Here is a 16,043-nt window from a genome sequence, read left to right on the forward strand (position 1 = left end):
TTGAAGTTTCATATACCTAAAGTTGTTATAAATGTGGAACCCATATTCACACGTGATGAATGAGTTTCTTATTTCTCATGTTTCTATTTAGGCTTTGGATATACCATAAGGCAAAACGTTTCTTACTGCTTCCCTTAATGAATGAGAAGAATTTGTCTAGTTTCACCAAATAGGTCTTGGCTTTGTTCTGGGAGTAGGCCTTTTCTCTGATACCAGTATTGAGCAATAATCCCCCAACTTCTAGTCCTTAAGGTATATATTAGACCTGGAGTGTCTTTTCCCCCCATCTTCTTTTGGGCTCACATGACATTAGTACCTACTTTGAACTTTCTCTTTATTTTTTTGCATCTGGAGGGTTCCCTTTTTTAAAAGCTTAAATATGCCCCCTTTTTTGTTGTGGGGTTTTGTTGTTTGGTTAGGGGTGTTTTTTTTGTATTTTTAATCAGAATTTGGTGTGTCAGCTCAGTTTGCCAGATTATCATGAATATATTAACTTACTTTTAGAGGCATTTTCAAATTTATTTTCATGTTCATTGAATACAGCTGACAAAATCATACTCTGGAACCTTATATTTATGAAATGAAGTAAAATTTTAATTTTTAAGAATGGTGATGATGATTGCCACACTTTCCCCCCTCTTCCTTTATTCCATTCTTCTGCGCATTCAGAAGGTATTGAGTATCCATTTTGTGCCAATCATTGTTTTGGGTGTTGGGGAAAATGTTCCTGCTCTTCTGAAGCTTATATTTTTGTGAGGGTGTTTTAGTTAATAGACAATATATAAAATACGTAAAATAAGAAGTATGTGAAATAGTGATAAGTGATGGAGAAAAAGCAAGGGGGTGGGTTAAAGACCTTGGGAATTTGCTATTTTAAATAGTATTAGCTAGGAAAGGAAATTTATGACATTCTTTGTAGCTTTTGTGATAGAGAAAAGACCCTTTTAGGGTTTAGTGAAGGATAGAAATGTAAATACACATTTTAATCACTGATGAATAGCTAAAAAATTGTCCTTTTTACTTTACTTTGAATCTTCTTGATGTTTTATGTTCCATGTTTAGAGTGAGGATGAAGAGTACAGCAGCTATTTTAAGTGGTAGAAAAAATGCTCAACCTTCTAGGAGTCCCAAATATGGTCTTTGAATTCACAAAGTGATTGATTAGTCCTTCATTTCCCAGCTAGAATTGTGTACTTTTCAAATCTTGTCTTTGAAAGAAGGAAAGAATCCTGTACATTACTTCATTTTCTCTCCTTTTCTCATTCCTTTATAACGCACAAATATGGGCAAAATTAGAGCATGTTTAAAACCCTAAACCTCAGGACAAGTTAGACTATGACCCTGTTTTATAATGAAAAAATAGTGGAATTAATAAGTTACCCACAGTTTTCCATTGGAAAACATTTTTAGTGTTAATAATTATTCTATATGATCTTTTTTTATTAATTTAAATATGTATCTCTCCATATATGAGCTTTTTATTTGTATCCAGTACAAAAGTACATTTAGTTTTGAAGTATGTGAGGAAGGAAAACTGTTTTGAGATATTCTCAAACTTACTGTAAACAATATGTAATAATAAAGAACTTATGTTAGTGTTTTCAGCTACCTCATTTTATATGTCATTAAATTTTCTATTTTTTTTCTTCCTAGGTTTACCCAGGGTTGATGATAACAGCTGGCCTTATCCACTGGATTTTAAATACATTGAACATAACAGTTCATATAAGAGATGTATGTGTATTCCTTGCACCAACTTTTAGCGGCCTTACCTCTATATCTACTTTCCTGCTTACCAGAGAACTTTGGAACCAAGGAGCAGGACTTTTAGCTGCTTGTTTCATTGCTATTGTACCAGGTTACATTTCTCGGTCAGTAGCTGGATCTTTTGATAACGAAGGCATTGCTATTTTTGCACTTCAGTTCACATATTACTTATGGGTAAGTAACATGTAATTTATTGTTACCATTAATACATAGAACTTTCTGCTGAAATGCTGTAAGTTGTACACATTTGTCTTTTATCAATTACTAGAGGCCGGTGCATGAAATTCATGCACTGGGGGGGGGGGGGGGTGGGAGTGGAGTCCCTCAGCCCAGACTGCGCCCTTTCACAGTGTGGAAGTCCTTCGGGGAATGTCCAAATGGATGTTGAATTTTGTCAAATGCTTTTTCTGTACCTATTGATACAGATACATGATCTTTTTCCTTTGACCTTTTGATGTCATGAATTTCGTTAATTACTTTCAAATGTTGAACCAGATTTTTATACCTGGGATAAATCTAACTTGATCATGGTATATAATTACTATATACTAGAGGCCCGGTGCACAAATTCATGCACAGGTGGGTTCCCGAGGGGGGTGGGGGGGGGTGTGTGGGACATGATCAGCCCCTCCAGCAGGTGGTGGAACACCCTTGCTGGCCTGGGATCTGGATTCATCCCACTGACATTTGCGCTGGTTGTTGGGAGCCACCTGGTGGCTGCTTTTATATCATTTCTTTCTTGCAGAGTGTCTAGGGAGGGGAAGCAGCACAGTACCCGAGGCCTACTTCCAGGAGGCTGGTGACGCTGGTCCGTCATCTCTGGCCTGTTCTCTGGAGATTGGACCTGTAGAACTAATGAGGGAGTGAGTGGCTGCTGCCAGGCTGGTGGGCCACTGGGACAGTTTGGTCAGCTGAGCAGTGCTTCCACTGTGGGAGCGCACTGACCACCAGGGGCCAGCTCCTGCATTGAATGTCTGCCCCCTGGTGGTCAGTGCGCATCATAGCAACTGGTCGATTGGTCATTCAGTTGTAACGGTCACTTAGGCTTTTATCTACTTATATAAAAATCATGGGTGGTGGTCATCACGACCTGAACTGCCGCGACCAAGTGAAGGAAGTCAGTCTTGCAGGAGTTGTCTTGGCAACTGCTGCGCCCTCCACTGAGCTGTGTTCCGGAGCTGTTTCTGGTGAGGGCGGGGTTTGAGGCAGGAACCACTGAATCCTGGGTCATTTTGCCAAGGGCTGCGCCCTCCCCAGCTGTTTCCCGTGTGGCCGGTGGGAAGAACCCACCCTCAGAGCACCAGGAATGCCCAGCAGCAGTCAGTCCTGGATTGCTGAGGTGGAGGCCACGGCGTGGTGGAACTCTGGGTCTGGCCCAACAGGGGGCATGGCCGACCTTCAAACCAGACCCTGACAGTAGAAAGGAGGGAACCCTATTCTTCACAGAATCCGCTGTTGGATAGCTTGCTGTCAGTGGCCTGCCGGCCAGGAACCCCATTCTCCTGCACCCTGGACCCTGACAGGAGGGAGGAGGGAGCCCCTTTCCTCACAGAATCGACATGTAGCCAGTTTGCTAATTCCCTTTTTAAAGAAAATATATTTTATTGATTTTTTACAGAGAGGAAGGGAGAGGGATAGAGAGTCAGAAACATCGATGAGAGAGAAACATCGATCAGCTGCCTCCTGCACACTCCCCACTGGGGATGTGCCCACAACCAAGGTACATGCCCTTGACCAGAATTGAACCCGGGACCCTTGAGTCCGCAGGCCGATGCCCTATCCACTGAGCCAAACCGGTTACGTCAATTAATTCTCTTTAATTGGGCACGAATTTCGTGCACCGGGCTACTAGTATATATAGAAGATAGATTGTTGGATTTGATTTGCTAATATTTTGTTGAAGATTTTTTATTAACCTTTTCAAAGAACTAGCTGAGTTTCATTGATCTTTTCTATTGTGCTTTTAAATTTCTATTTCATTTATTTTGGCTCTGATCTTGATTATTTACTTCTGTTTACTTTGGGTTTTGTTTGTTGTTTTTCTAGTTTCTTTAGATGTAAAGTTAGATTGTTTATTTCGGATTTTTCTTATTTCTTGTGGTAGGCCTGTAAAACTGATCTTCCCTTTTAGAACATGCTTTTGCTGCATTCCACAATTTTGAAATGTTGTATTTTCATTTTCATTTGTCTCAAGATAATTTTTTATCTCCTCTAATTTCTTCTTTAATCCATTGGTGGTTTTGTGGCATGTTGTTTATTCTCTATGAATTTGTGTTTTTTCCATTTCCCCCCCCTGCAGTTGATTTCTGGTTTCATGCCAATGTGGTTGGAAAAGATACTTGATATGATTTCAGTCTTCTTGAATTTACTGAGGATTGTTTTGTGCCTAATTTTATCCTGGAGAATGTACTGTGTGCATTTAAAAGAATGTGCGTTCTGCTGTTTTGGGATGAAATGTTTTATAAATGTTAAGTGCATCTGGTCTAATGTAACATTTCAGGTCATTATTTCTTTAATAATTTTCTGTGTGGATGGTGTGTTTTTAAACCACTACTTAAACTCTTTTACAAAGTGTATGTTTTTAAAAGATGCACTTTTTGTCATCACATTATTTTCAAAGTACTGTTGGTGGACATTTTTTGGTAAGCCTTTTGTTATGTGTTCTTTAGAGATTCTAACCTTTTTTCCATCAGGTTTAAGAGTATAATCTTTGTAGCCAATCTGCCATGGTTTGGTTCCTTTTTGTTTAAATGCTACCACTGAGGGTGCTTAAATCACCCTAATGTGTATTTTATCAACTATAAAATGGAGTATTAGTACCTATCTGATATGATTTAAATAAGTTAATGCTTGTAAAGGTATAGAATATTGTGGGAACATGGAAAGTGATGAGCACATGTTTGTTCTATTGTTACTATTCACCAAAAACAGCTAATAGAGATAAAATAGTACTTGGAGCAGTGCTTATCATCTTGCCTCGTATAGTTTTTGGTGGTGGTGGTGGTGGTTTCTTAAAATGTTTTGTTCTGTGCCTTTATAATCAGTACTTTTCCTTCACCCATATTCCTTACAACCAGAGATTTGATTTCTGTCTCTCTATATTGTATTTTGAAGTTTCTTTTTCAGAATGCCCCATAATCAAATAGTAAGGGTTAACCCTTTGTGTCTAGCCTACTTTAGTTAGCATAATAAGTTGAGAGTCATCCATGTTATTGCATGTTTTAGTAGTCTGTTACTTTTCATTGCTGAGTAGTATTCTGTTGCATGGATGTACTATATAGAGTTATTTTGTTTTCTAGCTTTTGAAAGTTGTGTGAGTAAAGCAGCTATAATTATTTGCATGCTATTCTTCATATTGACATATATTAGTATTCTTCTTAGATGCCTAGCTGTGGGATTTCCGGTTTACATAAATACATTTTTAATTTTAAAAAAAGCTGCCAGTTTTCCAAAGTGGCTATGGCATTTTGCATCCTCTCTATCAGAGTATGTGGAGTTACATTTACTTGCTTCACCAATGAATGGGATGTTCAAAATGTATTAATTTTTAGCCATTCTAGTAAGTAACAGTATCTCATGGTTATAATATGCTTTTCCCTAATGACTGATATTGAGCATTGTTTCACGTGCTTGTTTTCCATCTGTTCAAACCTTTGGCTATGTTTCAGTTGGGTTATTTGTTTTCTTATTATTGAGTTGTAAAACTTCTTTGTATATTTTAGAAATAAGTCTTTTATCAGATGCGTGTTGTGCAAACATTTTCTCCCAGTCTGTGGCTTGTCTTTTTGTTTTTTTAATGGTATCTTTCTAAGAGCTGAAATGTTTAATTTTGATGTTCAATTCATATATATATATATATATATATATATATATATATATATATATACATACACACATATATATACTATTTTTTAAATGGATCTTGTTTTTGGTGTATTGTTAGAAGTCTGTGTATAATCCAAGATCACAAACACTTTCTCTAGAAATTGAGTATTTTTAGGTTTTACATTAAGATCTGTGATCCATTTTGAGTTGATTATGGCCTGTGGTGCAAGAATAGGGTTAGGGTTCTCTGCTTTTGGATTTGGATATCCATTGATCCAACTCCCATTGTTGAAAAGACAGTTCTTTCTCCATTGAGTTTTTTACCTTGGTAGCCTTGTTAAGATCAGTTGTCGATATACATTGGGTCTGTTTGGCAATTCTTCCCTACTGTTTTCATCTGTTATGTATCTATCCTTATGACACTACACTAGGTTGTGTTTATTAGTTTATAAAAACACTTGAAATCCGGTAGCATGAGTAATTCAACTTCGTTCCTCTTTTTCAGACTTTTTTTTTTTTTTTTTTTTTTTACTCTTCCTAGTCTTTTGCTTTATATAAATTTTTGAATTGGCTTATCAACATCTACCCAAAAAGCCAACTGGAATTTTTATTGGGAGTACATTATCTATAGATGAGTTTGGGGAGAATTGTCATCTTAATATGACAGCCTGGTGGAGGCCCATGAAAAAGAGCTTGTGAGTGCTGACTTCCCTTTTGTCTAGATCCTTAGCTATTCTAGCATTTGCATAATTGTTTGCCTTGTAACTAACTTTATGATAAGCTTAAGAAAGCTTATTGTTTAGACTTTTTTCCTAATTATGGTGAAATTGACCTTTTTAGCTTTCCACATTCAAAGCACAAGCAGAATTTAAGTCTTTTAATACTGTAAACCTGAACACGTTTGTAGATCTTCTAGAGGAATGTTTTTCCAATAGAATTTTGTGTGACAATGGAAATATTCTCTATCTACTCTGTTTAATAGAGGTCCCAGTTATCAACTTATTTTTCATGGATTATACATTTGGTGTTGTATCAAAAAATAACAAACCATCATCAGACCAAGGATACCCAGATTTTCTCCTATGTTGTTTTCTGAAAGTTTTATAGTTTTGTGCTTTACATTTAGGTCTGTGACCCACTTTGCTTTAATTTTTGTGGAATATAATGAAGTCTTTGTTCAGATTCACTTATTTGCATGTACGCGTCTAGTTGTTCTAGAACCATTTTGTTGAAAAGACTATCCTTTCTCTATTGAATTGCCTTTGCACCTTTGTCAAAGGTCAGTTGACTATTTGTGTGGGCCTTCTTGTGGGCTCTCTTTCTGTTTCATTGATCTTTGTTCTTTCACCAATACCATACTGTGTTGATGACAGTAGTCGTCTCCCGCCTTTCCCACAGGGAACATATCTTAAGACTCCCAATGGATGCTTGAAATGGTGGGTGGTAGCAAACCCTGTATTTACTATGCTTTTTACTGTGCATACATATCTATGATAAAGTTTGGTTCGTAAATTAGGCATAGTAAGAGATTAACAACAGCAGTGAGAAAATAGAAGCTATGTGAATGTGGTCTCTCAAAGATTTAATTTTTGAAAAGTCTCCAGAAATTTTCCACATATAAATTTATAACCTTTACTATCTTAACTGAACACTTACGCACTGTGGCTGTGAATTTTGTAGTTTGAGGTTAAACAGCAAAACAAAAATGAATTTCTTTTTCCTTCACAATTCCACAATATAATATTTGTTCTTACTGTAGATCTTAGCAACCTCAGCTTATGTTTTTTTCCCCTCTTTCCTTATTGAATCAAGGACTTCTACCTTTTCCCTTAATAAAAGCATTCCACAGCTTTCCTTTGGCATATAAGAATTGCCAGCATCACTACACTTGTGCTTTGAGGCCATTTTAAAGTAAAATAAGGGTTAAATGAACATGAGCACTGCAGTACAGAGACAGTTGATCTGATAACCAAGATGGCTACTAAGTGACTAATGAGCAGGTAGCATACAGTTGTGGAGACACTGGACAAAGGGATGATTCATATCTAGATAGGACGAAAGGGGACAGCACAAGATTTCATCACGATTCTGAATGACACTAAATTTAAAACTTATGGATTGTTTATTTCTGGAATTTCCCATTTTATATTGTTATACTGTGGTTGACTTAAGGTCATTGAAACCTTAGAAAGCAAAACCATGGATGGGAGGCTCTACTGATTGATTGTACCTGTTCTTTGCTTTAATGTAGTAGTATAGTAGAGGCCCATTTTAAAAGTAAAGAATTCCTTTAAATGAGCTCTCAAAAATAATGTTAAAATTGAACTTCTTATCAGGCATGGCAATGAATCTTTTAATATAGAATTGCTTGTAATGGGACTTCGTTTCTTTAGAACATTCACATGATTCATCTTAAAAAATGACCCCTTGCTCTTGGCATGAGTATTTAGAGCCTTGTGTTTCTGAAATTTTAAAATGTCGTTTTCTGCTTACAAAATATATCCAGAGACATAGAAGCATGGAATAGACTGTGGAATCTCAGAGGGAACGTGGGGGAGGATGGGTGGGATCAACCAAAGAACTTGAATGTATATAGTATGTATAACTCAAGGACACAGACAGTAGGGTGGTGAAAGCCTGGGGCAGGGAGTGGTTGCTAGAAGAGATCAATGGTGGTAAGTCACTAGGTGGAAATTGGTCAAATTTTTGAGCCTTTGTTTACTGCAAGTTATCTTCCCCATTCAGAGTAATTGAGAATTTTACTGTTATATTATTAGGCTGTTTAGAAACTATTTTGGGAATACAGTGGGGCCTTGACTTACCAGTGTCCCCACTAACGAGTTTTTTGAGATACCAGCTGTCTCTCCCCCGATTTTTTGCATTGAGTTGATAGAGTAATTTGAGTTAAGAGCTCCTTAATGAGCTCCTTAACGAGCTCGGTCTCGAAACGAATTAAACTCGTAAGTCAAGGCCCCACTGTATAATAGTTTCTTGAAGATATTGATTATAGTATCTGAAAATTTCTAGATAATGAAAAATTTTCCAAAATGATCACATCCAAATGCAAAGTTACATATTAAGGTTAAGCAAATAAACTATGGAAATGAAGATTTACTGAATACTTTTATTCTTTAGTTAAAATCTCAATTTGATATTAATAACTTTAATATAAAAATGTAACAAATGGAAACATAATTTCCTTTAAGATAATTCTTTTTTACTGAAAACTAAATAGCTAGAAATAAAATCAAAGCAATTTTTAAAATGCCTGACTGCTGCCGAGTGTTATAAATGCATATATTAAGTGGATCTGAATAACCTTAGTACATTTTAAAAATAACTTTGGCTTTTTGTAATACATGTTTACTAAACATTTTTTATTTAGCAGGAGCATTAATTAACATATTTATTACATCAGCTTTTTTGTTTGTTTTTAGGTAAAATCTGTAAAAACTGGTTCTGTTTTTTGGACAGTGTGCTGCTGCTTATCGTATTTCTATATGGTAAGATACTATATTTGAAACTACATGAGGTCTAACAAATCTTTTTAGAAGTTAGACCAGTTTCTCCTCTTCATTTTCTTTTTATCAGGGGCTAGTTCTTCACTTTGTTTCTCCTGAAATCTTTAGGATCTTAATTTTGTTTAATGTATACTCTTTCATTACTCCCATTCTCTTCCCTTACCCGTATCCCCAGGGCCCATATGTGTGGTGTGCCAGCTCAGCCAAGGGTTCGGTGAGCCTGAGAGGGGGCAGCGAAGGATGTAGAAAAGACAAAGAGAATAAGCTGGGTCTAGGTCAGAGGTTCTCAACCTGTGGGTCGTGACCCCAACCCTTTCACAGGGGTCGCATAAGACCATCGGAAAACACATATATAATTACATATTGTTTTTGTGATTAATCACTATGCTTTAATTACGTTCAATTTGTAACAATGAAAATACATCCTGCATATCAGATATTTACATTATGATTCATAACAGTAGCAAAATTACAGTTATAAAGTAGCAACAAAAATAATTTTATGTTTTGGGGTCACCACAACGTGAGGAACTGTATTAAAGGGTCACGGCATTAGGAAGGTTGAGAACCACTGGTCTAGGTGGATCTCCTGTGCCTGGCTAAGGCCACAGAGAGAGATCCGGACAGCAAGCAGAGCCTTTGTTTTATAGCCAGAGGTCAACACTGTAGTGGTCACCATAGTTACAGTGTTCTTTCGAGTTTCACTTGTTTTGACAGCACTTGCTCCATTTCCCTCAGCCCATTGGCTACACAGATAAAATCTAGGGAGCGTCATAAGGTCAAGCCCAATTATGCTAAGAGGGCTATGCCCTCTAAGCTGGGACTTGTTTGGGGCTTTGACAACAGGTCAGTTGGAGGCTTAAACGTATAACCACTCCCTACACATGTGGACTTTTGCTTTAGTGGTGAGGGTTAATACTCAACCTCTCAAATACAATATTTGCAGCAAATGAAACAAAAATCTTTCTTTTTAAATATACAACTCAACTTAAATAATGGTGACATCCTCTAGGCCAGTGGTTCTCAACCTTCTGGCCCTTTAAATACAGTTCCTCATGTTGACCCAACCATAAAATTATTTTCATTGCTACTTCATAACTGTAATGTTGCTACTGTTATGAATCATAATGTAAATATCTGATATGCAGGATGGTCTTAGGCGACCCCTGTGAAAGGGTCATTTGACCGCCAAAGGGGTCGTGACCCATAGGTTGAGAACCGCTGCTCTAGGCTAACCTGTAAACTACATATTTTTTTCAACAAATTACTTAAGATTGAGGTTCAGTATTACCTCTTCATTCTCCTGTCTTTTTCACAGCACAGCATGTTTAGTAGTTTTATGCCTGAAAATTAATGATTAAGTTAGGTACCTTTTTTGTTTTGTTTTTAAACAAATGTCATAGGATTTTTGTATCCAAATTATCTGTACCACTTTTAAAGTGGTTAAAGCCTGTGACACATTCTGTGTAATTATACTCAGTAATAGTAAACCTCTTTCAAGTTAAGACTTAAATTTTGGAAATAATCAGGAATCCTTCAGTTAGGTGCTCAGAGTAACATTCTTTTTGCTGGGGAAAAAAACAGTAGCATATGACTAAAACAATAAACTGATGTTCTTGTTTGCATTATAAACTGAAGACGGTTCCTTATAAGTGGTTCTGAAATATTGTAGACAAGAGCAGCATTGTTAAAATACGTATATGTTAACATATATCTCTCAAGACAATAAGCCATTGCTATACATGGCTTTTTCAAACTTTTAATTATTAGAGCACATCCAAAAACTTTTATCTTGATAAGACCCTGTTTTCTATTATTGAATGTACTTAAAAATTAATTCTATTGATTGAGAATAAACATTATCTTTAGAATCTTTATAAATTTACACTAGAACATACTTAGTTATTCCGATTAAATAGAATTATTCTAATTTTGTGATATAGGCTAAACATTAAAATGGTATCTTGATTTGTATAGGAAATAATTTATACCCTAGGCAGCACCTTTATTTTGAGGATTCAAAGCATATCCAGATCATTTTAGTATTCCCTTTAGTTGAGTTGTTGACTTCTGCTAACAGTCCTGTTTATATTCTCCGTAAAGTTTCTTGAATATATTTATCACGCAAAAATGGGGGAAGTAAATGGGCTTTTTTCCTTTAAATGTTTATGATCTATATATCCTGAAAGTCCTTATTTCATGACAATCCTTTTACTTTCAATTCATAAGTTCTAATGTTCTCAACATTCTCATTAAATTTAATTTGACCATTTCTCAAGTGAATGTAGGAAAGCATTTTGGATTTATAGTATTGTATTATTTAATTATTATCAATAAAAGGAGAAATAAGTTATTTGTGGTTATATAAATCCATTTTTAAGCATCTCTCAAAATTGCTAAGTATATTTGCTTACTGTATGCTTTGATTATCATGACAAAACTTACCTATTTAAAAAAAGCAAACAAATTATTTAACTTATTTACCCATAGGTCTCTGCTTGGGGTGGTTATGTGTTTATTATCAACCTTATTCCACTGCATGTATTTGTGTTATTACTGATGCAGAGATACAGCAAAAGAGTCTACATAGGTAAGTGATTTGACTTTTGAAATCTTTCTGCTTTTAAAAGGTGTTTCATATACAATATTTTCATTACACAGACTTTCTCTTAGGCCACTATTAGCAATGAGAAGGTAAAATAATTTTATATTCATTTTGCTTTTTGTATTTATAATGAGGGCTAGGCATTTTACCTAAGTGTGTTGTTACCAACTTCTTGATGAGCTTTTATAGAAATTAGTCTAGATTTAATATTTGTCAGTCATTTTTCTAAAATTGGGGGAATGAGCATTTCTGTCATGAAAATCATCCACATAAACATATTATTCAAATCCAGCTTACTCACTAGAAAAGATTGAGCATCCTCAAAGTAAACAGTTTAAACTTTTAAAAGCCCTTTCTGTGTAATATTCAGCAGACTTAGTTCATTTGGGCTGCCATAAAAAATACCACAGACTAGGTAGCTTGTAAACAACAAGAATTTACTTTTCACAATCTGGCTGGAGGGTCCAAGATTGAGGCACCAGAGGTCATGTTCTTGGGAGGGCCCTCTTCCTGGTACATAGCTTTCCTTTGCCCTCCCATGGTGAAAGGGATGTGCTAACTCTTGGAGCTTCTATCAAAAGGGCACTAAATCCCTGGAGCCTTCCTGACATAATCATCTCCCACCTTCTAATGCCATCACCTTGGGCATTAGGTTTTCAGTATAAGAATCTGGGGGTTGGGGCATAAACATTCAAACCATGGCATAACTTCATTTAGTCTACAGTTTTTAAAACGTTCTTGAATTAGATGCTTAGAGATTGATGGTGTCTCAAGTCTTAGAGTTCATTTTCTGTAATATAGACAGAAAATTCTTATGGGTTGAATTAATCAGAGAGAAGTTGTGATCAAAAACCAATATCTCAGTAAAATAATACAATTTCATTATAATAATATTTTTGGAAAACAGTAACACAAAGATATAAAAGCTCATTAGCATGATTAAAAACCATAGTAGTTTGGCAGTTCCTCAAAAACTTAATCACAGTTATCATATGATCCAGCAATTCCACTACTAGGTCCAGAATAGGCAAATCCAGAGAGAGAAAGTAGATTTAGTGGTTGCCAGGGGGTTTAGAGAGTGGAGAAATGACTGAATGGGTATGAGATGAGGACATGTTCTGGAAATAGGTAGTGGTGATAGTATACAACTTTGTGAATATATTAAAACCAATGGTATATTTTAAAAGGGTGAATTTTATTGAGTATTCATTATATCAATTATAAACAATTTTAGTATATTTATAGCCATTTCAGTGTACCTTATAACAGTTACCACTAGCATAATTAACACATTTCATACCACTCAGGAGTTTTCTCGTGTTTCGCGTGCCATCTGTTAAGAACCGCTCACGAATGTTCTTGTATTTCATGCCCATGGAAAAAGGAGCGAATCTAGATACTTATGTAAATTTTGTTTGGTCCCTCTTCATAGAGGAAAATGTTTTACACAGTACCATACGTTAAAAAAGTACTAGGAACTTTAATTGTTTAATTGTTTTTGTAAATAAAAATGTTATAATTATTGAAAAACAACACCTAAAGTGCATTATGATGATTTAAATAACGTGCAGTTTGCCCAAAAACATGTGGTCCCTGGCGTATGTCTTAGAGATTTCTATGCGGTACGCAATGTGTTAATATGTCTAGTTCTTATTATTCATCACAACTTTCCTAAGTTCTTTACATGTATTTAACTCATTAATCTTCATAAACACACTGTGTGGGTAGGCATTGTTACTATCTTCATTTTACAGACAAGGAAACAAGACACCATAATTTGCTGAAGATTTTGTAGCTAGTAGTGGAACTTAGAATTTTGTCTCCACAGCCCATAATGCTAAAAATCACTATAACTATGTGCCTAGTATATAAATAAATACCTTACAGTTGAAATACATCGACCTGTTAGGTCTCTCTGCCCTGAAAACATCATAACTAGTTATTGGGATCTAGAAAAGAGAATAGTAGATTAAACTGTACTTTTCAGCTTTTTATTAGAACTACAGAAGGAAAAAAAGTTTTTAGGTTAAATGGTTGGTTATAGGGAGGGTTAAGGTTAGGGTATGTTTAATTAAGAAATTTTGGGGTCCTGAAAATTATAGAGGGAATACAGTGGAGAGAAGATTGAGGGATAGACTTCTGTGAAATGCCAATGAATTAGGAAGAGGGGAAGAGCCAAAGGAGAAGTCAAAGGTAGCCAAATAAGGAACATTGTTAAAGAGGTCAAACGGGAAGGTCTACATAATAAAAGTTTAAAACATGATCAGTGTTCAACTCCCCTGGAGTGTTAGCACTAAGATCTAGCATGAGAATTGAGATGAAACCTTTATATGGTGAGTTAGAAAGCATGCTGTTAATTTTGCTTTGGTTGGCTCTTGAGAGTTTTTCTTCTTTTCAGAGGGAAGAGAAAATGGTTTAGGGATGTTAGATATGTGTATAAAGTTAGGTTAGTAAATGTCTCAGATAATTTCATAGTGTTCAAATTCTCTACCCCAACCTCGTTTCTTCTCTCTCTTACTCCACTCACGTAAATAAGAGTATTTTAGGTTTTTTTTAATGCTCTTCCATAGAGCTTATCTTTAAATGGGTAGAAAGTGATGGCATAGAACAGTGTTGGGCAAACTCATTAGTCAACAGAGCCAAATATCAACAGTACAACGATTGAAATTTCTTTTGAGAGCCAAATTTTTTAAACTTAAACTATATAGGTAGGTACATTGTTATTAACCTACCTATATAGTTTAAGTACTGTTGATATTTGGAGCCTCCCCCGCGGTGTGTCTCCCGTCGCCTGACCGACAGATACCCCCCGCTTCTTCTAATGCCACTTCTTCAAAATAGACTTGCCCAGCCCAAAAACCAACTTCTGCGCATGGGCCACGAAGTTTCAATCACACTGTACTGTGCACCCGCACGTGGTATTTGTGGAAGAGCCACACTGAAGGGGCCAAAGAGCCGCATGTGGCTCGCAAGCCGCGGTTTGCCGACCACTGGCATAGAACAAATGTTTCTCTTCCTTTATCCTGAATATATCAGGATTTAAGTTAAATTTAACCTAACTTGATGGTCCTGAAAAATATGGAAGCATTACCAAGTGTTTCTATATAGTTTGTTCTCTGATTTTTAACACACAACATCCTTTGTCTGTAGTTATTCCTCCTCATGAGCAGAAATGTTTAGATAAAAAAGGATTGCTAGATGGCAAACTCATAATTATATTAACCAAAAGTTTGGGTTCTAAGTATCAAATTAAGTGAAGTAAAAATGAATTATTTGGTATAATAATAGACAAACATGGTAATTGACTGTACCTTTGCTATGCCTCCCATGGGCTAATCAGCGTGATATGCAAATTAACTGCCAACAAAGATGGCAGCTAATTTGCATACTGCAGGCAGGGCGGGACAGCTCCATCCCACCTGCCCTGCCACCATCTGGGCCTGCTATCTGCGACCCGGGGAGGCGGGCATCCCGTGTGCGACCCGACCCAGGGCAGCGGGGCGGGACAGCATGGCTCCTCTGTCACCCCAGCTTCCTCATCACTGCTCCCCTGGGGGCCTAAGCCTTTAGTTGGACATCCCCCAAGGGCTCTGTGACTGCCAGAAGGATGTCTGACTGCAAGCTTAGGCCTGATCCCCCGGGGAGTGGGCCTAAGTTGACAGGTGGACATCCTCCAAGGGGTCCTGGACTGCAAATGGGCGCAGGCCGGGCTGAGGGCCCCCCCTCAAGCGCACAAATTTTTGTGCACCAGGCCTCTATTTTGATTACAGAAAAATATAGTTTCCCTTTGAGTAAGTTTTTTTGCATGTGTCTTTAGATCAGTTATTAAGCCAAGGAAAACTGTTAATTTGTTCATGTGGAAAAGGAGGAGCATGGGAGGTAATGTGAATGTGTAAGGTAGGAGTGGGAAGCCAGGGTGTAAAGAAAGTTGAGATATAAGGCGGTAAGAAGCCTATCTACTTGATGAAATTGGGGTGTGATTATAAAATTAAATTATTTTGTGAAGATATAGTTTGGACTTGTTGAGTTGGGAATAGATTTTACAAAATTATGTTACAAATAGGATTCTGATATTTTCACACAAAGGAAGAATACCCAGGCCTTATTTTGCATTTATAGAAAGACTGGTTTTACAGGTATCACATAACACTGATGGAATGTAAAATGACTTTAACCTTTCAAATTTGATAAAGGTTTATCACACTTTATGTCATAAGAATATATTATTAAAGATACGAAGTCATTTAGGATGATCACTGTGGTGTTATGTATAATTGTGAAAATAGCTTAAATGTCCAATAGGAAAATTATAATTTATAAATTAC

General features: G+C 36.4%; 1 protein-coding gene and 1 long non-coding RNA gene across 2 annotated transcripts in view; one reads left to right on the forward strand and one right to left on the reverse strand.

The window, feature by feature from the left end:
* The window catches only part of STT3B (STT3 oligosaccharyltransferase complex catalytic subunit B), an 82,839-nt gene that overhangs the window by 39,231 nt on the left and 27,565 nt on the right, over window positions 1–16,043 (forward strand). Inside the window, exons 3-5 of the mRNA XM_059664142.1 lie at window positions 1,654–1,941; window positions 9,030–9,095; window positions 11,604–11,703. Coding sequence (XP_059520125.1) covers window positions 1,654–1,941; window positions 9,030–9,095; window positions 11,604–11,703 — 454 coding nt within the window. The remainder of the gene's footprint in view (window positions 1–1,653; window positions 1,942–9,029; window positions 9,096–11,603; window positions 11,704–16,043) is intronic.
* The window catches only part of LOC132215635 (uncharacterized), a 52,797-nt gene that overhangs the window by 21,934 nt on the left and 14,820 nt on the right, over window positions 1–16,043 (reverse strand). The window lies entirely within an intron of this gene.

The sequence above is a fragment of the Myotis daubentonii genome, chromosome 14, assembly GCF_963259705.1.
Source record: "Myotis daubentonii chromosome 14, mMyoDau2.1, whole genome shotgun sequence".
Classification (NCBI taxonomy): Eukaryota; Metazoa; Chordata; class Mammalia; order Chiroptera; family Vespertilionidae; genus Myotis; species Myotis daubentonii.